Source organism: Trichosurus vulpecula, chromosome 5 (genome assembly GCF_011100635.1).
Source record: "Trichosurus vulpecula isolate mTriVul1 chromosome 5, mTriVul1.pri, whole genome shotgun sequence".
In the NCBI taxonomy this organism is placed as follows: domain Eukaryota; kingdom Metazoa; phylum Chordata; class Mammalia; order Diprotodontia; family Phalangeridae; genus Trichosurus; species Trichosurus vulpecula.
The window spans coordinates 294,187,146-294,212,590 of record NC_050577.1 but is presented as its reverse complement, the minus strand read 5'-3'; the positions used below and the strand labels follow the sequence as shown (position 1 = coordinate 294,212,590).

The following is a 25,445-nucleotide window of genomic DNA, read 5'->3' as shown; positions in this document are numbered from 1 at the left end:
TTCTCTCAATGTTACCCAACTGCCTTTTATTTGAACCCCTTCCTCGAAGAGGTTATAGGGAAAGCAGGTTGTAAACTGGAAATCCTGTTAGAACTGAAGTGTTATCCTAATATAGAGACCTGGGTTCTAGTCCTGGCTGCATCAGCTGGACCTTGCTTTAGACTAGCTGCCTTTAGCGGCCCTGGGCAATTTACTTTGTGTCTGAGATTGTTTCCTCATCTGCAAGATGGTCACAATAATCCTATGGATCCTAGAGGGGAGATAGAACAGCATTTAACAAAGGTGAAAGTATTAGATAAACGTGAACTTTTCTTACTCATATTGTTGAAAATTTTTCAGTGATTGAAGCCAGACATATGATTTCATTGGTATAGGGAACTCCCATTGAGAAAGCCCTTTCACCAATACAGATTAGCAACTGTTTTGCAACTTCAGCCACTGAATGTTTCCGATTGGCTCAAGGTCATATAGCCAGTATGTGTCCAAGGTGAGAATTGGATCCAGATCTTCTTGACTCTGGGGTCACATCTCCACTCCTATTGCCTGTGGAACAAAATTCCAGTTCAAGGCCTTCCCCAATCGGTTCCCTCTTCATTTTCAGCCTTGCCTCGTCCTACATCCTCTGTGCCGATGGTAGTCATTATCCGCCATCCCCTAAACAAGCCCGGTGCTTATCCCCTCCACCTGCCTGCCTTTCCTTATGATGTTCCTTATGCGAGGACTGCCCTTCTCTCTAGCTCGGTGGATTCTCTAAGGTCTCTCTCTAACTCTGTGATCTCTTTGTCTCTGGCTGGCTGTCTTCCTCTCTCTTCATCTACGACTCTGTCCTTTTTGCTTTGCATGCCTCTGTTTCTAATGCTCTATCTCTCTCTTTCTCCTTCCTCTTCTCTCTTTCTCTTTCTATCTTCGCATGTCTCTTTCTTTTTCCTTCTCTCTGTCTCTGTATCTCTTTCTGTCTCACCATAACCCTGTCTCGCCTTTTTCGTGTGTCTTTTGTCTCTCTCATCCTCTCTGTATCTCTCTCCCTTCCCCAGTTTCCCTCTCTCTGCCTCTTTGTCTCTCTGTGTCTGTCTGTCTGTCTGTCTGTCCTCCCTTCTCCCCACTCATAGACATACCCATCACCACCATCACAACCGGCTACCACCAGATGGCAGCAGACATACCCCTGCAGTCTCTCATCCTTCTCTTCCCCCTGGCCTGGGAGTTTGGACCTACCCATTAAAACTTTGAAGTCCCTCTGTAGTCACAGAATGACCTCCAAGGACCAGAGTATGTATTCTGGTTTGGTGGGGAGGGTTTTCCCAGACCCCACACCCTGGGAGCCCAGCTTGGCTTCTCCAGGCTGGGAGGTATGGTGGAACTCATCATGGTAGTGTTGTACCAGAAGCGAGCGAGACACACCACAGAGTATAAGTTTTAAGTGGAGAATTTATTAGCCGGCGGCCATCGGGGTACGGCACCACAAATCAATGGCAAATGTGTTGGGGTGATGGCTTGGCTTATATAGGATATGGGGGTACAGAGTAGGGGGGAAGAGGAACAAAGGTCCTGGCTGATCAAAAGATTCAGTCAGGTTATCGTACTAGTGGGATAATCTCATTTACATTCCTTGGTGGAGTCACAGAGTCCCAGGGATATCTCCCAGGAAGGGTCTATCAAGTTATCTCTCAGTGGGATGGTCCTATCTATTGACATTCCAGGAAGGAACCAAGGAGTCTCAGGGATATCTGCTAGACAGGATCTGCCAGGTTATTCCTAAGAGGGACCTTCCACTGAGGCTGAGAGGGAAGCTTGTGAATGGTTGACATGGGCTTTTCTGACTATGAGCCCATGGCTCTCATTACTCTCATAGTCCAAGAGCACTCTAGTGGTGGAGTCAGAGGGCTTGAGTTTCACTCCCTGCTCTGTTACCACCTTTGGATGAATTACTTCCTTTCCCAAGGTCTCAGTTTCCCCTTCTGTAGAATGAAAGAGTTGGACTCGACAATCACTAAGCTTCCACCCAGGGCTAAGATTGCTACTCCCTGCAACTCAGAATAGGCAGAACCTTCTCTTTTAAAACTGTATTTTTAGTTCCCTGTATTTCTCCCCACCCCCGCCCCTAATCCTAGAGCGCTCAGGGACACCTCTCCCCACCCCCCACTTGTGCCTGGGGAAGTTTGGCGGGAGGCGAGGTGAAGACAGTGAGGTGAGGATGGTGGGCTTGATGCTTTGGCACAATGGTTGTTATGGAGCCTGGGCAGATGCAGAGGGAGAAAGGGCTTTGGGGCAGGGGGAACAGCTCCAGATCCTGGACCCAACGGGGGCTGAGGGGAGAGGGCCTTCAAACTGCGGCATATCTGGGGTGGAATTGAGGCCTGATCTGGCCCCCAGCCCAGCTGCTCGCTGCTGCCAACAGTGGGCTGAGTTGAGGCAGGCAGGGAGGATAGGAGAGGGGGTTGGGAGGAGGACAGCCCAGCCAGGGCCTACAAGCTAAATCTAGGGGGTGGGGAGCTAGAGGGAGAAGGCAGAAGCTGGGCAGGAGGCCTGGCCAAGGTGGTGATGGATGCAGCTGTTGGGGGTGGGAAAACTGGTCTCTCGTGTCTGGCTTCCACTCTCCTACTTGCCTTTTCCTGCTCTCCCTTCCCCTCTGCTCTCTTCACCCCTTTTCTCCCCTCTCCTCTTGCCTCCTCTCTCCCTTCACCTCCTCTCTTCCTCTCCTCTCCCCTCCCCTCCCCTCCATTCCCCTCTCCTCTTTTCTCCTGTCCTCTCTTCTCCTTTCCTTTCCTCTCTTATCTCTTCTCCCCTCTTCTCTTGCCTTCCTTCCCCTCCACTCTCCTCCCTTTTTCTCTATTCTCCTCTTTCCTCTCATCTCCTCTTTTCTCCTCTCTTCTCTCCTCTTCACCCCAAAACACCTAGCCTAGAATAGATCATATGATCCAGAATGATAATGGGCCTTAGTTCTCATCAAATCCAACTCCATCATTTCACAGTTGGGGGAACTGAGCTCCAGAGAAGGGAAGTGACTTGGCCAAGGGCACATGAGGGCAGCATTGCCAGGGCACTGGCTTCAGAGTCAAAGCAGAGCTGAGATCTAAACCAAATGCCTTGTCTCCAAAGGCGGCTCCTTTTCCATTGCGTTGTGATGTGCAGTGACGCCCAGAGGGCACTCGGAGCCTGGGCACAGGGAGGGGCCTGCGTTGGATGGGACAATGTTAATGAAGTGGATCCATAAGCACTGAATGTAGCTTCCTGGCATCATTCATAAAGGGGCTGTGAAGGCCAGTCCCAGAGAGGGAGGAGTCTCTCCATATATTTGGGACAGCGGTAGTCTCTTTGGAGTGAAGAGCCAAGCTGGAAGGGGAGGCTGTACAGGTCTGCCTGGTTACTCGATGGCTTCCCTTGTGGTGAGCCCATGGAGCTGGATCTTAAGTTCCTTGAGGACAGAGAGGGAATCTTCATTATCTTTGTAACGAGCGCTGTGGGACCCCAGACCCACAGCTGGAAGGGACCTCAGAGTCCAACACTGCCATTCTACAGATGAGGGGACTGAGGCCCAGATAAGTGCAGTCGTAGAGGGGATGGCGGCAGCCTTCGAATCCAGGTTCTACAATACCAAAGGAAGGGCTCTTTCTCTTGTAACAGGCAAGGAAAAAGAGCTGCCAAACGATCTCATCCCTAATCTTTTTAGAGTTTTAGTAACCCTTAGTTCATGTGGTGACAAAATCCCACTGTGGGGGGGCAGGGGGAAAGAGAGAGAAGGAGGAGGAGGAAGAGGAAGAGGAGGAGGAGGAGAAGCAGGAGGAGGGGGAGGAGGAAGAGGAGGAGGAGGAGAAGCAGGAGGAGGGGGAGGAGGAAGAGGAGGAGGAGGGAGCAGGAGGAGGGGGAGGAGGAAGAGGAGGAAGAGGAGGAGGAGTAGGAACAGGAGGAGAGATCCCAGCATGACTTTATAAATGGAAGTGAATTCAAGGTGTGTTTTGAGAAGATTGGCTGAAGAAACTGGAAATGTCTGAACTGGAGAAGAGCAGATTCAGTGGAGGGATGACAAACATCTTCCAGAATTAAAGGGCTATCAAATGGAAAGGGGGCCATACTTGCTCAAAGTTTCCCCTAGAGGTGGAATCAGGAACAATGGGTAGAAGCTACAGACAGACAAACTGAGTCTCAGGAAAACTTTGCCAGATCCCTGAAGCTGAGCCTTGGGGGAAAGAAATAGCTGCACTCATGGCTGTAGAAGGGTTTCAAGCCCTCTCCTCTCTGCCCTTCCCCTCCCTGCCCAGTCCTCCTCCCAGAGATCACTGGAGGTGTGTATGCAGAGGGAAAGGACAGGGTAGAAGCTGGTCCCTTTACAAAATCTTGCTCCAGAGTTCTCAGAGCTGGGAGGGACAGGATGTAAAGGGCCCAGAGTACAGGACCTTCCCTCCTGGAATGGACCAGGAGGGCTGTCTACCAACAAAACTAGAGAGACCGTGGTGTTCAGTGAGAAGAGCACAGGTCTGGGAGTCGGGAGTCGGGTTTGAGTCCTGACCCTTCACTTCCCCCCTCTGGGTCTCGTTGTCTCCATCTATAAATTAATCATCTTAGATTATAGCTGGAAGCAAGTTTGAGATCGTAAAGTCGAACTGTCTCATTTTACAGATGAGGAAACAGAGACCCAAGGAAGTTAAATATGACCCAAGGTCATACTAGTCACAAGATAGGTGGGATTCAAACCTAGGCTCTCTGAGTCCAGAATCAAGATTCTTTGTCCTGTGCTTCTCTTGTCTAGAAGCCCACCTAAATAACAAACCATCAGTGGAAAATAAAAGACTGTGTAAAGGCCCCGGGGGGGGGGGCGGGGGGGAGATTTTTTTCACTGAAATTCCATCGGCTTTTCCAGAACCTCTCTTCCCCCACACACGCCTGATCCTGGCATACTGAGAGCTGCCATTCTGGTAATTATATGATAAAAACAGAGCGAGAGGCTCTGGATCTCTATGGCAACCACTGGGCAAGGCTGCTCTGTTGTGGAGATGGAAAAGTGGAACCAGGTTCCAGGGTCTTTCCATTTGCTTAAATGGTAAAAGTTGATGAGCTGGGCTCCTGGGTGAGGAGCCTCCTGGTTCGGGGACTTGGGAGCAATGAGGCAGCCAGCTGGCCTTAAGCCAACTCATTGTTAAACACATTCATGGCTGTGCTGGGCCCTGGAGGCTTCAAACATCCCCCCTGCCCCCTGGATCCTCTGGAATCTGGAGGCAGCCGAGATCACCAGATGTTATTATGTTTCCTTCTAGGGTTCTTGGCCTGGCTCATTCCCTCCACTTTCCCTTTAGCAGAGAGCTTCCTCTTCTCCTAAGGGCCCTCCTTGTTAGCCAGAGCTAAGAGGGACCTTGGAGGTTGTCCAGTCCAATCCCTTCCTTTTGGGAAGTGAAGAAACAGACTGAGAGAATTATGGGGTCATCGAGTCAGATGTAGAGGGGACCTCAGAGGTCCCTGACTTCACCTCCTTCTCTCCTTTCCTTTTTATAAAGAAACTGGGGTTCAGAAGGGTCTGGCACCAATTTGCTAGGTGACTTTGGACAAGTCACTTAACCTTTCTGAGGCCCAGTTTCCCTAGCAGTAAAATCAGGGGGTTGGGTTCAGTAACTTCCAAAGTCCCTCCCAGGTCTGGGCTCATGGCAGTCCCAGGATGCCTATCCTGGAGAAACGTTGGTTTGGAGGCCCTGTCCTCATGACTAGTGAATTCCTAGGGAAGACCACCATTTCCTGGGCAGGGCAGGCATGCTTGCTTCACTCCCAGGTCCCTGTTCCCCTTCTCTCTGGCCTCCCCTTATTCATCACCAGCTGCCTTGGCCCTTCTCCCAGGACCATGGGGATAGAGCACATAGAGATAAATATAGGTCCAAAGCTGGAGGGGTCCATAGAGAGCTCAAAGACTCACGGACCCCAGAACTTGTAGTGACTTGCTCAAGGCCATCCAGTTAGTAAGTGGCAGAGGCCAGAATTTGAACCCAGGCCTTCCACATTCCGCTCTTGGAAAGCAGGGACCATTTTTTTCCTTTTCTTTGAATCCCCAGCGCTTGGCACATAGTAAGCACTTAATAAATGCTTGGTGGCTCAACTGAACTTCCTGTCCAGGGCCTGGCACAGTGCCTGGATCGTGGTGAGAATAATAATAGCTAGCATTTCGGTAAATGCCCTAATGACGATATAATAACGGGAGGGATAATAATCGCTAATGTTTTGATAAAGCCCTTTCTGCGCATGATCCTGTTTGATCCCGATGCCCACCCTCTGGGGGTAGGTGCTATTATCTCCATTTTACAGACGAGGAAATGGAAGGGTCATACAGCTAGTAAGTGTCTGAGGAAGGATTTGAACTCAGGTCTTGCTGACCCCAAGTCCAGGGGCTAGCCACAATACACACTTAAATGCCTGTTCATTGATTGATTTCCACCTGCACTCTTATTCGTCGGAGGGGCCGTGAAGCAAGGTGGAAAGCTTCTATTTAGAATCAGAGGCCTGGGTTTGGATTGGGATCGGCTATTTTCTCACCTATGGGACCCCGGGCATTTTTCTTTCTTAACGTTAGTTTCTTTATCTGTAAAATCAGAGGGGCAGTTGGATTAGATGACCTCCAAAGTCCTTCCAGCTCCAATCTGTGACCCTCTGACATATTTATCTCTCCCGTGCCAAACAGTCTTGCCCTCACATAGTAGGTGCTTAGCAAAGGTTTTTTGAATAACTGAGTAAAGGGAAGCACCTGGGAGAAACAGCTGGTGTTGGGGGTGCTCTCTCCCCCTCTCCCCTTCAGAGTTTTGAGATCACTTCAGGAAGGTCAGGGAAGAGGTTCTAAATAAGGTAAGCAGGTCTTGTGGCCCCAAAGTAAGGGCCAAGAAGCTGGAATCCCAAACTTGGAGGCCTGGTGGGGCCTCTTCTAGTCCCCTGGCAGGAGGGGAGAGTTGAGTTACAGGTTTCTGGCAAGGGACTGGCCAGTGCCCTTTCAGACTGACTCGGGAGGGGGCTAGCCCCAGGCTCACCGCACCCCTCCCCCAGCAGGTGGCCTGGGCTTAGGGCAGGCCCACTATGGCACCGGACCCAAAATAACTTCCATGTGAGCAAGAAAGAAAGAGATTAGGACCCAGACTGGGATGACAGGGAGAGGAAGGCTGGGGCTGTCAATTGATAGGAGTGGCCAGGACCCAGGGGAGGGTATAAAGGCCCCCAGCAGGCTCGAGCTGCTTCCAAACCCAACTCGAAACTTGGGGACAACTGACACTCTTGCTCATCTTCTTTGGGCAGCGCCATGGGGCTCAGTGATGGAGAGTGGCAACTGGTGCTGAACGTCTGGGGAAAGGTGGAAGCAGATGTCGCCGGCCACGGGCAGGAGGTGCTGATCAGGTAAAGGGAGGGGCAGACCGTGGCCACCCACCCACCCAACCACCCAGCCAAAGGTTAACTGCCTTTAGTGAGGATCTCAAAGCAGCCCCTCTTCCCTTCCTGGCTGTTGAGTCAAGGATTAATGAGTGGGAGAGCTGGAATGAGCTTTAAGGGAGCACCTAGTGCCCCACCCCCTTACACAGAGGGGGGAAATGAAAGGCAGAGAGGTGAGCGACCCATTCAGACACACAGATATTCAGCCCTAGAGCCTGGATTCAAACACTTATCCTTGGCCTCCAAATCCAGAGTTTTTAGACACCTTCCAGATCATTCAGTCCAACTCCATTTAACAGATGGAAAAAACAAGGCCCAGAGAAAGGAATTGGCTGGCCCCAAGTCACACAGAAAGTTTGGCAGAATCAGGATTTGAACACAGGGCTGGTAGGAGTGCTTTCCAATGCAATATGTCAGAAATTCATAGGCAGGGCTGGGGACCAGACCCAGGAGCCCTAGCACCCCAGGAAGCCTAATCAGAAGAGAGAATGAAGGCTGTCCACCAGGCCAGACCCTCGAAAGGACCCAAGCTTGGAAAGGTGTGAACCACAGGTGGGATTTACTGCAATTTACTTGGTCTTGGTAGCAGCTGGAAAAGCTGTTCTTGTCCCTCTTCCATCTTGGCCAAATGTCTGCTGCATTTTACTCATCAGTTGATCAGCCCCTGAAAAGGCTGTGAGCGCCCTCAGCCTTTTGTAAACTGGTCTCCGGGTTCCTGGGTCACTCACTGTGTGGTTTTGAGCAAATTTCTTCCATTTCCCCGGCCTTAGCTTCCCTGTTCTGTAAAGGGAGATATTGGCCTATTTCCTCAGTGACTTCCATTATAATGGCAGGGATGCTTTGACTCGGTTCCTCATTGGTCTTTTGTTTCTAATTAGTTTTGTTTCTAATTTGTTGTCTTCACTTGCCTTTGTGTCTGGTCTTCACTAACCTGTAGCTGGGACCATATCAGCCTTCAGAGTTGGGGCTCTCCTTCCCTTCCCTCCTTCCCAACCTCGTCCTCTGTGGGCCGGCTTGGGATCTCTTCAACAATCACGCAGATACAAACACCAATGCTCTTTAGACAGGGGAATGATGGGTGTGTGTGGGAGGGGTCAAGTTTGGCCATTTCATTCTAAATCATCTATTATGACATTTATTATAACACATACTAGAATACTGTAAGATAATCTAGGTATAGTATATGTTATATATGTGCCTTAAGCAAATAGTTTCATATATTTATATATGTGAATGTGATCTGTCCTTTGGAAAACGCGTGCGCACACACACACACACAGACACACACACACACAGACACACACACACACAAACCTGTTATTTAGAGCTGGGAAGCAATCAAAGGTTTAGAGGCTGAAGGAAGCCCAGAAGCCAGCTACTCTCACCCCTTCATTTTCCAGATGCAGAAACTGAGGCAGACGGAAGTTAAGTGACTTGCCCTGGGTCTCTCTGCTAATCAGTGTAGAAGGCAAGATTCAAACTCAAGTCTTCCTGACTCCATGCCCAGTGTCCTTTAGAGGACAGCTTCAGAGGTCATTGAATCCAGCCTCCTCCCCCAATTTTACAGATGGGGAAAATGAGATTCCAAGAGCGGAAGTGATTTACCCTAATGTTAACTAGGCAGTAAAGGACAGAGAGAGGAACCCAGACCCTCTGACTCCAGATCTAGGGCTTTCCCCTCCTAGGTCACCCAGGAGCCGGTGTAGTGCAGGAGGGAACTCAGTGCCAGGCAACCTGGCTCTGCCCCAACTCACTATGTCCTTGGACAAGTTAAATCTACACTCCAGGCCTCAGTTTCCCTATTTGTATAATGAGGGTGTTGGACTCAATGCCTCCTGGCTTGAGGATCCAATGTGCATCCTCACTGCACACCCAAGGAGGATGGCTGGGTGTCTGTTCCAAGCTTGAGTGCATCACTGAAATTTTCTTTCTCCAAGAAGTAGGGGAACAAAGAATTGGTAGGTTTGGTGCTGGAGGACCTGGATTCAAATCTTGGTTCTGCCCCTTATCACCTGTGTGACCCTGGTTAAGTCAGGTCTGCTCTCTGGGCCTGTGAACCTGGGAGGTCCATTCCACATATATGTGCCTTTGATCTTGGTAGCAGCTGGAAAAGCCATTCTCTGTCTTGTATCTTCGCCAAATGTCTTCTGCAGTGTTCCGCTCTTTCACCCTGAGCTTCCCTCAACGTCTGGGTCATTTCCCTGATAGGAGGGCGGTTGGCCAGACTTTAGCTGACCTGAGATTGGGGAGGCAAGCTGAGGCCTTCAGAAAATAGGAAGAAAAGGAGTCTTTCTCCTTCCTGGACTTTGGAAGCCCCAGGAATCAAATCAGAAAGCCTACAAAAGTAAAATTGTGGTGGGGGGGACAAGGGAGCCCGACATGGGGGTTGTTCAAAAATATGAGGACCACCAGCCAATCTCCAGCACCTTCATGGAACTTGGTTCTTGCCCCCATGAAGCTGACAAGCTGGTGCTCATTTCTCTCTAGGTCTGTTTCCTCTTCTGAGAAATAAGGGCATTGAACTTCTAGCATTCCTTTTGGTTTGGACATTCTGTGTTCTAAGGTCCCTTTCAGCTCTGATATTCTATATTCTAATGTCTCTCCCAACTCTTACATTCTGTCTAAGGTCTCTCTTACATCTGATAGTCCATATTCTAAGGATCCTCCAAGGCCTGATATTCTAGGTTCTAAGGTTCCTCTCAACACTTATATTCTATATTCTTAGTTCCTTTCTAGCTCTAATAGTCTATGAATCTCCAACTCCTGGTGCGAGGGTGTGTGTGTTGGGGGGGGTGGTCTTTGAGCTGCTCCTTTTTGGGTGGTGGCAGCAATAGGGTAGGTCTGGCTAGAATCTCCCCTGCTCAAAGAGTCTGTGCCTTCTGAAAGGACATTGGTTTGGCACCAGGGCTGGGGACCCAGAGGTCACTGCCTTTTTGGAAACATTTTCCTTCCCCCCACCAGGATCATTTTGGACATAAGAGGCAAGAGGCTTTCCAAAGGTCTTAAAAGCCCATGCAAAGCCCAGGAGAGGGTGGCTCTGGAAGACTGCCGAGTCTTTGGGCTGCCACTTGTTTGTTCCACATCTCAGATTATAATGGCAAAGGAGCCATCAGGAATGCCACTCTATCTCTGTCTCAGCCTGTCTCTGAAGGAATTAAATTCAAAGGTGTCTTTTCTTTGGGGGGTGGCTATTTGTACTTCTTGGGGTCAGAGGTAAGGAGGGGGGATGGCTCAACATCCCCAAAATCATAGCTCTTAGACCCTTGACAATATCCATTCTAGGCTAATTCCCACCTCAGCTACTGGTCTTACTTCTGGAACTTGGACAGATCATAGGAACAAAGAATCACCACGTTAGAACCTTTCATTTGACCAATTCTAGAATCACAGATTTTGAGCTGCAGGGAATCTGAGGGGCCGTCTAGCCAAACCCCATATGTTCTAGATGGGGAAGTGGAAGCAAAGAGAGACCACAAGAAAACAAATGCAGAAGGGACCCTCTAGACCAAGCCCCTCATTCTACCAAGTCACACAGCTAGTGAATGTCTGAGACAGGATGCAGACCTCAGATGGGGGGAGGGGCGTGACGAAGGGGAGAGGGAACCAAGGACTTACCTGGTCCTGCAGGTATTAAGTAACAGTGAGAATTTCTGGCCCAGATCATCAGATTCCAAATGCAGGCTTCCCCCCACTGAGCCACACTGCCACTTTTCCATTTTCCCATTCACTTGTTTTCCTCATTTGGAAAGTGAGTTTACTGCCCAAGAACTTTAAAGACCCGAATAAAAGGCCCAGAGTCTTTACTATAGAATTTGGGAGTTGAGGATGACCTCAAAGGTCAGCTTGTCTGAGTCTTGCCCTTTCCTTGTCAGATGCAAGGATGCTGGGGCCTGGAGAAGGAAAAATGACTGATCCAGGGCCACACAGTGAGTTCATATAAAAGACAGAAACCACGCTTTACTCCTTAACTCACAGGGACTGGTGGGAGGTTCTTAGGAGATCATGAATGGAGAGGCCAGTGATGAGGATTATAATGCTCTTAAAGTTCTACCAGTATAGTGTCCTTCAACATCAGAGCCCAAAGGTACCTCAGCTGTCACTGAGTTCAATCTCCTCGTTTTGTAGAGGAGGCCCAGGCAAGTTAAGCAATGCACCCAAGGTCACACAGCAAGCTGGTGGGAAAAGACAACACCGGAGCCTTCTGTGTCTCTCATCCCATTCCCATCCCTACAATGAACATAGGGATGGTAGATTTAAAGAGAGAAGAGGCCTGAGAAATCATTGAATCTGGCCCCCTCATGTTATAGAGGAGGGAACTGGTTCATGGGAAAGAAATAACACAGATATAGAGCTGGAGGCTCCAAGGCCACCTAGTCCAATGCTCCCTCCCATTTTACAGGTAAGGAACCCGAATCATTTTGTTTCCACTGGATCTCTTGAAGGGATTTCTTTCCTGCATCTGTGGAAGCCTGGAAACTTCTTGGGGATGGGGGTGGGGAGTCTCTCTGCTGCCTCCTGTCTCGTCTGTCTTTGTTTCATGGCTGTCTGGGGAGCTGACTCCCCCACACTGGCTTGTCAGAAGGACTTTCTTGCCAGCTACCAGGGAGACAGTGGGATAAATAACAGAAAAAATGATTCAGGATTAAAAAAAAATCTTTTCAATTTCTTCTGCCCATTTACTGAGATAAGGACGGTCGTATGGTACTCCTTCCAGGCTCCCCTCAGGCCCAGCAAGTGCCCTCCTGGGTCCACAGTCCATGTGACCTTCACATCACTTTGTTATGGCTCAGAGGCATCAGCTGTGGGGTGAGGGGCTACAAGGGAGGCAGCTGTGTTTATATGGGGATCATTCAGCAGGCAGGGAACCAGGTGCTTTGATGAGCCAAGTCCTCCCAGCACACCTTCAAAAATAGGCCCAAGCCCAGCCAGGATGGGGGAGGGAGGAGAGGAAGGGGCTGGCTGGGGTGTGAGCATGGAGAGGGGGAAGGGCTTTAGAATCCTGGAGTGGGAGGCCTGAAAGGGACCTTAGAGGACACCTAGAAAGTGGTGGGGGGTGTCCCTCTTGCCTATATATTATAGAAGGGATTACTGCATAAAGACAGGATGAACAAAGGAGGCTGTGAGATCCTTTCACCTCTGAGATCATCCAGCCCTTTCCTTTGTCTGATTAGGAAATGGAGGCCCAGAAAGCGACTGTGGTTTGGCCAAGGTCCCCTAGGTAGTTAGTGGCTAAGCTGAGTCTGGAACCCAGATCCCTTAGACTGTACATCTCCAGAGGTTTTAGAGAGAGAGAGAGAGAGAGAGAGAGAGAGAGAGAGAGAGAGAGACATGAGAAAAAGAGAGACAGACATGAGAAAAAGAGAGACAGACAGAGAGAAACAGATAGAGAGAGGTAGAGACAGAGACAGAGAGATAGAGACAGGGATATAGGGAGAAAGACAGACAGAGACAGAGAGAAATACAAAGAGGGACAGAGAGAGACAGACTAAGAGAGAAATGGGAATCCTAAGCCCTAGGTTTTGTCTCTTTTTTGGTTTACATTTCCAAGGGAAATGGAAGGCATGCCTGAAAACAAATGAAAACCCATAAAGCTCCCTAATTCTTTGTCCTGCTTTGCTCTGCCCTAGCCAGGCAGTGCCCTAGGCCCTTGTCCCCTTATTTTTGGACCAGGCTCCCTCTGGAATAAGAAGCCTAGTCCCTTCCCCTGCTTAAACTCTGGCTTCTCCCACTGTCAGAGGAGCAGGATAAGAATAGTGGCTGCCTGATAATATTAGTAATGAGCTCGAGACCCTTGGGTGAAAGGGACAGGCTGAAAGCAGGCAGTGACGCAGTTGGCCTTTGGAGGGGGCTCCACTGGGATCAGCTAACATTGGACACAGTTGCTGGGAGGTCCTGTCTGGCCCGAAGCAGAGGCTCAGTGCTGAAAGCAGAAGATTGCAGAAACTCTGGTGTATGTGTGTGTGTGTGTGTGTGTGTGTGAACAATAGCTGTGTGGCTGTGTCAGTGCGACTATAATGATCATTGTGTATCTTTGTATCTTGGTGCCTAATTTTAACTGTGTGTGGGTGTCTAATAATAGACTCACAGAAGCTCTGAGATACAGGGTCCTCCAATGTCCTGTAGTCCAAGGGATATCTGAACGTGGACCCATTCTACAATGTTTATCTATTCATTCATTCATTCATTCATTCATTCATTCATTCCTGCTACAAGCACACTTACTGTGTGGCTAGGGAACTGAGACCAGAGTCAGGAAGGCCTGGGTTCAAGTCCCTCTTTATACACAAAGTGTTTGACCTGGGAAATCTCTTTAACCTCTCCAGCCTCCCTACTCTGGGTCCATACATCGATGAAATCACATATCTAGGGAGAAAAATGTTCTGGTCACTGTTAGACACTAAGAGCATGGAAGCAAAACCAAAACATTCCTTGACCTCAAACCCTCTCTGGAAGGGAGGCAGCATGCGTCCAGACATAATAAAGAGTGACATTTGCTGATGGATGGTCATCCAGACAATGCTTGAGGACCTCCACTGGGGAAGAATGCCCAGCCTCCCAAGCCAGCCTGTTCCACTGCCGGATGGTTCAGAAGCTTGTCCTTACACAGAGTTGAGATCTGCGGCTGGGCAGCTTCCATGTGGTCCTGACCCCTGGGGTCAAGCAAAGCCAGTGGAAGCCATCGTCCAGGGCCACCTTGAAGACAGCTCTCGTGTTTTCTCTAGACTCTCTTCTCTAGGCTAGATGAAGTCTGGAAGAGACCAGACAAGTCATTCAGCTAAAGCATCATTTTACAGGAAGAACGAACGGAGGCAGCCCCAGAAGGAGCATAGATAGTACGAAGTCAACCCGGGATTGGAAATGCAAATGTAGGGTATCTAATTAGATATAAATGAAATGATAATGATGCATCTGTTCTTATACTCATAATCATGCCTGTGTACATATTCGTACCTGAGACAATGAAGAGAGATAGTGGGGGTGGGGGAGGGGGACTGCATTTGGAATAACAAAGACTTAGATCTGACTTTCTGCTAGATGACCTGAGACCTATCACTTCAGCTCTGAATCTCAGTTTCCTTATCTGTGAAATGGACATAGTGATACTTGTCTTACCTAAGATAATAATGTTTGTTCCCGGTTCTACAGCCCTTCACAATTTACAAACTGCCTTCCTCCGGACAACGCCATGAAGACTATAGGCCATATCAACCCTCAATCAATAAGCAAGCCATTATTAAGCACCTACTATGTCCCAGGCAGTGTGCTGAGCTCCTGTGATCCAACAACAAAGAATTCTATTATGGCACAATCATTATCCTTAATCTAATTCAGTCCAGCAAGGAATTTCCAAATCCCTCGCATGTGTCTATGTGCCATTATGGCGCTAAGGACCCTGGGATAGAGGGAAGAGATGATAGAGCCGCCCTCAAGGAGCCCATTTTAATGGGCTTATAGCCCCGCCCCCCCCCATAGATAAATGACAGCTGGTAAATAACAGTGCAAGAAACAAATTCTCGACTCCGTTGGTGCTGAGCATCACATGGCATCATTCATTTAAAGTGCTTTGTAGAATGCTATGTAAATATAACTTTTTGTTTGTGGTCTGGGTGTGTTGGTGTTTCTCTGTCTACGTATAATCAACGTGTATGTAATATTTATTTCTGTGTGTGTGTGTGTGTGTGTAGGGTCTGAGCCATAACTAGGACAGGCAACCGGTCTTTGTCCCAGGGCTTTGCCATCTGTGAGAGCTTCCTTCTCAAGGTGATTTAAGGATTCCCGTCCCCTCATCTTTTACCACAAGGCTCTAGATCTCCAGGGTCCTGTCACTAGGGCACCCAGCCAATTTCTAGGCTGGCACCACCCTCAGCCCGACTGTTCCCTGTGTCCCTGCCACCACCATCCGACCCACCCATGTGAAAATATTTTTAGTTACAGCTCCGTGTGGGCTTGAAAGTGGACTGAGCCTCCATCTCAACGCCTCCCTATCCCTGTTTCCACTCTCTGTTCTCCTGTTATCCTAAGAACATAGTCAAGCTAATCCTGGGGATGGGGGTGGGGTGGAGTTGTGGCTCAGAAGGCCCATTGACTCCTCTCCACAGAGCCAGCGACAGCTCCCAACATGCCAAGGGAGATTAGAACCAGACAAGTGGCATTCCTGGCCAAGGTGACTCTGCCGCAGGCCTGGTCAGATGGACGGGCGTCTGCCGGGGTGGGCCCCAGACTCACCACAGCTTCTCACAATTACTGTTTAATAAATACTTGTTGGTTGCCTGGTTAACAAATTACAGAGACAATAAAACTTCACCAGGCTAGCTTTATGAGGGGCTCATTGACAGGCCCGTCTTAGCACGTGGGTGTCTCCGCTAGACCGTCAGGATGATACAGAACTCGATCTTACATTCCAGCCCACAAACACCGTCCGGCACCTACCTACCTGGTCATTTCACTAAAGTGCCACAAAGATAACAATGAGAAGCCTTGGTGTGCCAACAGCCCTCAGGGCTGGGAAGTGCCTTATATGCCTTCGATGGCTGTCGTAGTCTGTCGTTGTCACCATCATCTTCAGCTTCATCTTCATCATCGTCTAACATGTAGTATCTAACTGACATTTGTATAGTATATAGCATAGGTAGTATACTTACTATATGCCAGGAATATTTACAGAGATAAATTTTATACATATACACACACATACATATATATATATATATGTGTATACACACGCACACATCAGCAAACATTTAAATGCCTAGTTAATTTAATAGAAAATTAAATACAATATATGAAATTATATTTAAATATATACATAGATATATACATATATACACACATTGAATATAATCAACAAACATATTAAGTGCCTAGTTAATTTAATAGAAAATTAAATACAGTATACAAAATTGTGCATACATACGTACGGACACACATATATACGGACACACACACACACACACACACACATATATATATATATATATATATATATATACAGTCTGTTGCCAGCTCAGGAAGCTGAGGCAAACTGGATGAAGGACTTGCCCAGGATCACATAGCCAGTAAGTGTCTAAGGCTGGATTTGAGATCTCAGTTCTTCATCTGTGAAAAGAGAGGTTGACTTTAGAAGAGGGAATTGTTCATAAGGCTGGGGCGGGGGAGGGAGTGACTAGCCAAGTTCACAAGGCTAATGGCCAGCAGAGCTGGGCCCTGAACCCATAAGCCATGATACCCAAAGTGCTTGAAATCCCATGATCCTCAGCCTCCCATGACCTCCCCCAAGCTCCAAGGCCCTTTCTGTTCCTCCCTGAGTCAGGTCTCTCCTTTGGTTCCCAGACTCTTTAAGGGCCACCCTGAGACCCTGGAGAAGTTTGACAAATTTAAGCACCTGAAGTCTGAGGATGAGATGAAGGCGTCCGAAGACCTTAAGAAGCACGGCGCAACAGTGCTCACTGCCCTGGGGAACATCCTGAAGAAGAAGGGCCACCATGAAGCAGAGCTGAAGCCCCTGGCCCAGTCCCATGCCACCAAGCACAAAATCTCCATCCAGTTCCTGGAGGTCAGAAGCTGGGGCTGACTTGCAGGGATGGAGAAAAGAGCTTCGGGAGGGGGGAAGGAGGGAACGACCAGGCCAACCCTACATACAACACAAGGACTTCTCATGTTGGGATCATTGACTTCAAGTTGGAAAAGGCCTTATCTAGAGCAACTCCCTCATTTTACAGATGAGGAAACAGAGGCACAGAGCTACATGCCCAGTGTCAAAGAAGGAGAAAGTGGTAGAGCTTCTCTGACCACAAGTTTGATGCTCTTTCCTCTTCAAGGTCATTTAGACCAATCCCCTTGTGTTACAGATGGGGAAACTGAAATTACTCACCCCAGGTTGGTCACCTAGGTAGTGAGTGACAGAGCCAGAATTTTGCAGGATCACAGGCTAAAAATTAGAAGAGGCTTTAGAAGCCATTGAATTCAATCTCTCCCATTTTACAGATGAGGAAACTGAGGCACAGGATGGTTAAACCACTTGCTCATTTTGAACTTGATGCTCACACCAATATTCCCTGCTGCCTCATCTTGTTTCTAACAATCTTAGATCTCTCCTGGGACTGATTTCAGGTCCAGCTGAACAGAGCTAGGGTTCTTTACCCAATAGTCTTAATGTTTTCACAGATGAGAAGCAGCAATGCTCTCGCTGTCCCCAGCGCAAGCAATCGATACTAGTCCCGTGAGGTCACCTGAGAAGCTGGTTCGCATGGCAAGACTTAGGTGTTTTATTGCTAGAAACCTGTTGGATGAGTGGAGGCCCTTGGGCTGGAGATGAAATGCACTGTGGGGCGAGAGCTATCTCCCAAGGGGCGCGCAGGAAGGCTGCCATGTGTGTGCAGCTACTTCTCCTTCCCACCTGTTGCCAGAGGGTTTGTTTTTAATTTTAAATTTTTAATGAAGGGGCCAACTTGTTTGACAACCCCAGTGAATTCTGCCCATCTGTTCATTCTGTCCAACGGTTCTCCCCAGGAGCCCTGAGTCCCTATCGGAAAGCATCCTCCGGCAAAAGAACAGGCAGTGAGCTGGGAACCCTGCCTCAGGCACTTAATCACTGTGTGATCACAGACATCTTTGAGCCTCAGTTTCCTCAACTGTCAAAGGGGAGGGGGCGATGCTACTTGTCTGGCAGGGTTGTTGTGAAGGGAAGTGCTTCGAAAACCTTAAAATGCCCTAGAAAGGGGACTGGATACTGAGACTATCAATGCCCTTCCCTGAACTCCTGTTTCCTCACCTATAAAATAAGGATGATAAAACCTGCCCTAAGAGGGGCTACAGAGAGCTCTGGGTTCAAGTCTCATCTCTGCTTCATACTGGCCATGTGACCCTGGCCAAGTCCCTTAACCATTGAGTGTCTCCAAGCCACTCTCTAAGAGTAAATTGCAGAGAAAGTGCTGATCAATGGGAGTACCCTACACAGGCACCATCCAAAATAAAAATAGAAAGATTATACACATACATATATGTATAGTCACACACCTATTTGTCCATACACACATACTGGTGTATACGTGTATGTGGGCACATGGGCATGTTGTATACATGTGTGTATGTGTGTATACCTAGACACACACACATACATCTATATCCATATCCATATCCATCCATCCATCCACATGTACCTCCAGTGGATCCCAGGAGGGTCTAATAAGCTAAGAGGAAATGTCAAAGAACTCAAGCCCTTTGAGACATTATTTATTCTCAGACTTTCGGCAGATGTGATTAATTGTCTGGGCTTACAAGCATGGAAAGAAGACGAGCTCATCCAAAAGTGCCCCCTAAAATTAGGGCCGCTGGATCAGCCGGCTATTGGGCTTTGTTACATATTTAGAAGGGCAGAATTTCTGAGCCAAGAAGGGATGTCAGAGGTCACATGGCCCAACCTCCTCACTTTACAGATGAGGAGAATGAGACCAAGGACAGAGGGGGATTTGCCCAAGGTCATGTAGGTAGTAGTAGCAGAGCTGGCCAGGGGGCTCAGGTGTCCTGGATCCTGGTCTAGTGGTCTTTTTACTATGCCATGAAGTAGTACCAGCTAGCATTTATACCCAGATTTTTTTTGGAAGTGGGGAGGCAGGGCAATTGGGGTTAAGTGACTTGCCCAAGGTCACACAGCTAGTAAGTGTGTCAAGTGTCTGAGACAGGATTTGAACTCAGGTCTTCCTGACTCCAAGTCCAACACTATCTACTGTGCCACCTACCTGGGAGATAGGGAGGTCAGATATTACTTTCTCCATTTTATAGATGGAGAAACTGAGGCATGGATGAGTGATGGATTGGAGGATCACAGATTTAGAACCAGAAGGGCCCTTAGAAGGCATCTAGTCCAACCCCCTCACTTTATAGATGGGGAAACTCAGAACCAAGGAAGTTGAGTGACTCAACCAAAGTCATACATATAGTCAGTGGCAGACCTAGGTTTCGAATCCAGGTCTTCTGTCTCTAAGTCCAGTGTTTTCCTTACATCATGCTGAGATGCCATGACTTGGCAGGGTCATGGAGCTAGCAAGTTTCAGGGGTGGGATATGAGCTTATTCTTCCTAGGTCCAAATTGAGCTCTTTCCACTACAGAATAATAATATCAGTCAGTCAACTAAAATTTATTGAGTGCCTTCTATGTGCCAAGCACCAAGTGCTAAGCCCTGGGAGCACAAAGAAAAACCAGCAAACCCCCAAAGCTCTCAAGGTGTTCCCAAAGTCTAATAGGAGCTAGCATTTACACAATGCTGGAAGGCTGGCAAAGCACTTTTATGGATGTAATTCCTCCCATCAACCCTGGAAAGTCGGGGCTATTATTATCACCTCCATTGTACAGATGAGAAAACTGAGACTTAGAGAGGTCTATTGACTTGCTGAGGGTCACACAGTCAGTAGTAATAATAATCATTTACTTAACAGCACTTACTATGCGCCAGGCCCAGGCCCGCACGCCACCCACTGTGCCACCTAGCATAGATGTTGCTGCTTTGCCCCTTTTTCCCCAAGTACTGGGCCCTGTCTGGTCCTATATTTAAGTCTGGTCACACTGCCTGTAACTTGCCCAAGCATCCAACCTCGTCCCATTTCCTCCGGTTAAAATTGGTTCCATATGTTGTGACTGAAATCTGAGAACCCTGCCCGTGAGGCCCTTTCCCCACTCCCATCCTGTCCTCCAACCCTCGGCCCTCCCTCCAGATTTTGAATTTGACCATCTGGTCCTGCTCCCCCTCCCTCCCCTTTGCATTCCGTTGGTTTCACCACAGACCTCCCTCCTCCCACCCCCAGGACCTCTAAAGGCTTCCATCCCAACGCTGGCTGGTGCTGCACCCTCAATGACCCTTCTTTCTGTCTCTCTCTCTCCCCCTCACACCCTCTTCCCTTTTTTCTCCCTTTCTCCACCTTGGCAGTTCATCTCCGATGCCATTATCCATGTGATCCAAAGCAAACACTCCGGGGACTTCGGCGGGGATGCCCAGGCTGCCATGAAGAAGGCCCTGGAACTTTTCCGCAGTGACATGGCGGCCAAGTACAAGGAGTTTGGATTCCAGGGCTAGAGCAGGCTGAGGATTGAGCTAGGTGGTGGTCAGACTCCCCCACTGGCTGTCATCCCTCCTGCCCGACCCCCTGAGTCAAGTAGTTAGCTTTTATTCAAGTAGCACCTTAGTTGTGGGTTTGGGGATACCCTATCTGACTGAGACATGGTGAGGGAAGAAGAGAGGGAGGCGGTCAGGGGATATTTCTTATCTGTTACTTATTAGCCAGAGGAATTCTGCCAAAGGTCCATAATTTTCACTTTCTCCTTGGCCTTCCGAAGGTGGAGACTTAGCTCTTGGGAGTGGGTAGCTGGCCATCCTTCCTGGAGGTGCTTTTATGGCTATACCTCTTGACTTCCTTTCTGGGAGGCAGTGACAGTTTGCTCTTTACCGGGCAGGGCTGGAGAGAGAATTGGGGGAAGGCATAGTCATGTGGCTCAGCCCTCCTTCTTCCCACCATCTGGGTCCCTAATGGCTTCCATTCTGCCTTTGATTAGGCCTTCAACTGTGGACTCTCTCTTTCCTTTCCTCTTTTTCTTTCTCTTCCCCAAGGCTGTCACAACCAGTGCCCCTAGCATTCCTTGGGGATGGCAGCTGTGACAGATGGCTCCTGAAAAAGTTGGAGACACTTGAGACACCAGGGGGTGGGGGTGGGAGGAGGAGAGAGAGAGAGAGAGAAAGAGAGAGGGAAAGAGAGAGAGAGAGGGAGAGAGAGATTGATAGATAGATAGAGAGAGAGAGAGAGAGAGAGAGAGAGAGAGAGAGAGAGAGAGAGAGAAGGAGGGATGGAGAGGAAGAGGGAAAGAGGGAAAGAGAATGTTCTCAGTTAATGGGTGTGACTCTCCTGGTCTTAATAAAGGACATGAAACCAATTTGTCTGTCTGGGCCTGATGCTTTCCTCCCCTCTGAGAAGATGAATGAGACCCGGGAGAAGAGAGATGACAGACAGATGGACAAGGCTGGGAGGTAGTGGGCAGACAGCGCCATTGATGTCAGTCCCAGAGAACCTTGTTATGTGGGCAGGAAAGTCAGCACAAGGCAGGCTGCCTTTAAAAGGAACAAATATATTTGAAACCTGAGTGCCGGAGAAGGGCCCAGACCAATGAGGGGCCGAGCTGGTGCTTGGCAGCTGGGCGAATGAGCTGGGGTCGTATGGTGGGGGATACAGGCGGGGGCAGGGGAGGTGGGGGATTGCCTTACAAACCAGAGTGGAGAGCCAGGGTGGGAATCACGTGGGAGGGGGGAGGGGGTGGGTGGATGGGCCAGATTAAGGGGCAAGGGCTGGGAGGAAGCCCCCTGGATCTAATCCCCTCATTTTACAGATGAAGAAACTATGACCCGGGGGGAAAAATTAATTGTCCAGGATTACACAAAAGTAATAGAGTAAGAATTTAAATCTGGGGATTCTGACAAATCCAATATTGTGCCTTTTTTAAAAAAAATCTTATTTACCTTGTTTCTTCCCCTTCCGAGAATGTTCCCCTGTAGTAAAGAAATAGAGTTAAGCAATATCCATAAGATGTGGTGTGAATGGAAGAAAACCTGGTCTCAAATCCCACCTTGGAAAATTACTAGCTGTGTGACCCTGGGCAAGTCACTTAATTTCTTTGGGCCTCACTATCCTCTTCTGTAATGATGACCTCTGAGGTGCCTTCCTCTTCTAGAGCTAGGATCCTAGAATTCTGCACATTGGCCATTGTGGATGGCTCATACTGGACCTGTATCCCATCCCCTCTCTGTGGACTTCACCCCGGGCTATGAAGTCATGATCATTGAGTCACTGGTCAAACCTCCACTCATAAGATGTTGGCTGTGGTCTGTTGCTGATCAACCCCCAAATGGGAGGCAGCATGGGGCCATGGAAAGACATCTGAGGAGTCATGGGGTCTGAGTTCGAATCCTAGCTCTGACACTCATTCACTTGTGTGACCTTAGGCCAGTCCTTTTGCCTCTCTGGGCCTCAGTTTCTCCTTATCTGTAAAATGTGGGGGTGGGTAATGATACTATTATTCTAGGAATTATAGCCAATTTAGAACCTGAGAACCCTGCGAAAATTCAGCCACCCCTGCATCTGGTTCCACATACTCCTTCCACAACCGAACTACCTAGATTTAATCCAGTCCTGAGATGGCTCTTGCCAGAGGTCCTGACTCCGGTAACCCCCCCGGGGCCTTCAGCTCCATTCAAAGGATTCCCAGGAAGTCCCAGATTGGAATTTCCCAGATAACTCCAGCTGGGATGACATGAACTGGTCTGGAATCTAATTGGATTTTCTAGTGACCCCAGCATTGGGCTGCTCTCCAGGGCTGTGGGCCAAGGGCAGTGGGGGATCTCCCCCCACTAAGGAGGCTGACTAAACTCCCATAACACTGGGTCACCAGGCACAGTTTCTGAGGAAACAGACCTGAGACAGACCTTAGGATTCCAGCTACGGTTGCTCCAAGAGCCGTGGGTGGCAGAAATGTCTTTGACCTCTGGATTCTAAGGACCAGCTGCTGCTGATTCAACTACCAAGAAGTGTCCCAGTCCCTGCCCTTGGGGAGTTTATGATCCAATGAAAAGATACTCCATGTATAGAAATAACTGATAATATTAGGGAGAATGAGCTCAGAGCAAAGGAGACACTGGCAACATGCTCTCAGAAAATTCGAGGACATTTCACTTTTGGCTGGGGGAAATCGAGGAGGGCTTCATGGAAGCAGAGTCCCCATAGAAGAAGTTTGGAGATGTCTGTAGAAGGAGGATGTTCTACCCAGGGAGGGCTGGGCTGGGCATGTTACAGCAGCAACAACAAAACATTAGGGATTATGCACCTGTTGTATGCCAGGATCTGACATTGGACGGTATAAGAGACAAAGTTTACAAGGCAGAGCCCTGCCTTGTGGAGCTCAGAGGAGAGGATGAAGGATAAGATACAAACACAGACAGCCTGTAATAGACACCAGGGTGTGACATCAGAGGAGGGTGGAACAAAGGGCTATGGGAGGTCCAGCGGGGTGTGGGTGCGAAGGTCATTTATTACGCAGTAGGCTAGGAATGGGGAATAACAACTGGGGTACTAGGAACATGAGAGAGAGAGAGAGAGAGAGAGAGACAGAGACAGAGACAGAGACACAGAGACAGAGACAGAGACAGAGATACAGAGACAGAGACAGAGGAAGAGGCAGGCAGAGGAATAAAATCTCAATGATTTCTGGGTTAGGCTGGAGGTTTTTGAGGTAGAGAGGGTTCAGGAGTGGGGAGCAGTGGGGATTTGATGCATTTCTCTTAAAACAAAATTAGATAATCTAAAAGGTAGAAGGGACCTTAAAAGATAGGAAATTTGACAAGAAAAGGACCTTACAACAGGGAAGGTCAGAGCTGGGAGGGGCTTATAGTTAAAAAACCCGAATCTGAGAGCTGAAGGGCCCATGGAGCTCTCTGGTCCATTCCTTCTCCTCCTGTTTTCCCTCCTGGCCCTCTCTCAGCTGCTTCTCAGGTTGGCTGCCAAACCAGCTGCCAAGTTCTCCTCTTCCTCCTCCCCTCTCTCCTCCTCCTCCCTTCCTCCTCCGCCTTCCTTCTCCTCCTCCCTTTCCCCTCTTCCTCCCCCGTCCTCCTCATCCCCCTCCTCCTCCCCTTCCTTCTCCTCCTCTGCCTCCCCCTTCTTCTTCCCCTTCCCTTCTGCCCCCCTTCCTCCTCCTGCTCCTCTTCCTCTTTCCCCTTCCTCCCTCCCCTCCTCCTCCTTTCTCCCCTCCTCCTCCCCCTTCCTCCTGCTTCTGTTCCTCTTCCCTCTTCCTCCTTCCCCTTGTTCCTCCTCCTCCCTTCCTCCTCCCCCTCCTCTCCTCCTCCTCCTCCTCTTCCCCTCCTCCTCCTCTTCCTCTCTCCCCTCCCTTCCTCCACACCCCTTCCTACTGCTCCTCTTCCTCCTCCCCCTTCCTCCCTCCCCTCCTCCTTTCTACCCTCCTCCTCCTCCCCTTCCTCTTTCTCCTCTTCCTCCTCCCCTTTCCTCCCACTCCCCTTCCTCCTCCATTCTTCCTCCTCCCCTCCTTCTCCTCTTCCCTTCCTCCTCCTCTTCCTTCTTCCCCCCTCCCCCCTGGGGGCCAGCCCTGTCCCTTCCAGCCCACCCAGCCCAAGGCTGCCGTCTGCTCTGGCCAGACAGGGCTGGCACAAGTGGGGTCTGGCTCTTGCTTTCTCCTCTTGAGCAGCCCACAAGGCCTGGTGGGTGGAGCCGGCAGCCTCGGGGGCCTGGCAGACCCTGCCACAAAGGACAATAGCTGCTCTGGCTCCATTTTGCCAGGCTTGGAGGCGGGCCCAGCCGGGCTGGGCAGCTGCTCCCATCTGTCCATGCAGGCCTGGAGAGGGAAGGAGGGAGGGAGTGATGGAGAAGGAGCAGCGGCAGCTGGCAGCAAGGACAGCTCCTCTGGGCCGTCTGCGCCCCCTCGTGGAAGCCAAGCCCATCATAAGTCAGCCCTCCAGGCTGGGTCAGAGGCTGGCTCTGGCCACTGCTCTGCCCACCCCTATCCCCCCACACCCCACTGGCAGTTTTTAAGGGACAGAGCACATGGGAAAAATGCTGGACTGGGAGTCATGAGCCAGGGCTAGGAAGCCCAGCTTGGCCATCTGGGTGATCTGAGCCTCAGTTTCCTCTTTGGTGTTTGGGCTACTCACCTTCCTGGTTCTGTAGTTGAGGAGCTGGAAGGGACCTTCTGGGTCATTTAGTTTACCCCAGTGACCTTATGAAGGGAAGTGAGGTTCACAGAAGCTGTCACTAACCCAAAGTCACTCAAGGAGCAAGGAGCAGAACAGTGAGCCTCTAACATCAGCCTTGAAGTGGTTTATGTATGGCATCTCATCTGAGCCTCACAATAACCCAATGAAGTAAGTGTTCCTGTTATCCCTGTTTTACAGATGAGAGACTGAGGCAGACCGAGGGTACATGCTGTGCCCAGGGTCACACAGCTAGTAAATGTCTGAGGGAGGATTCAAACTGGAGTCTTCCTAATGTTAAGTCCAGCGCTCTGTCCA

At 49.4% G+C, this 25,445-nt stretch overlaps 1 protein-coding gene across 1 annotated transcript; it reads left to right on the top strand.

Annotated features, from left to right (window-relative positions):
* Nucleotides 1-7,019: 7,019 nt before the first annotated feature.
* On the top strand, nucleotides 7,020-21,313 carry MB (myoglobin). Its single transcript, XM_036762006.1, has 3 exons — nucleotides 7,020-7,359; nucleotides 16,723-16,945; nucleotides 20,316-21,313. The coding sequence occupies exons 1-3, from the start codon at nucleotides 7,265-7,267 to the stop codon at nucleotides 20,460-20,462; spliced, it is 465 nt and encodes a 154-aa protein (XP_036617901.1). The 5' UTR covers nucleotides 7,020-7,264; the 3' UTR covers nucleotides 20,463-21,313.
* The last annotated feature ends 4,132 nt before the right edge of the window (nucleotides 21,314-25,445 follow it).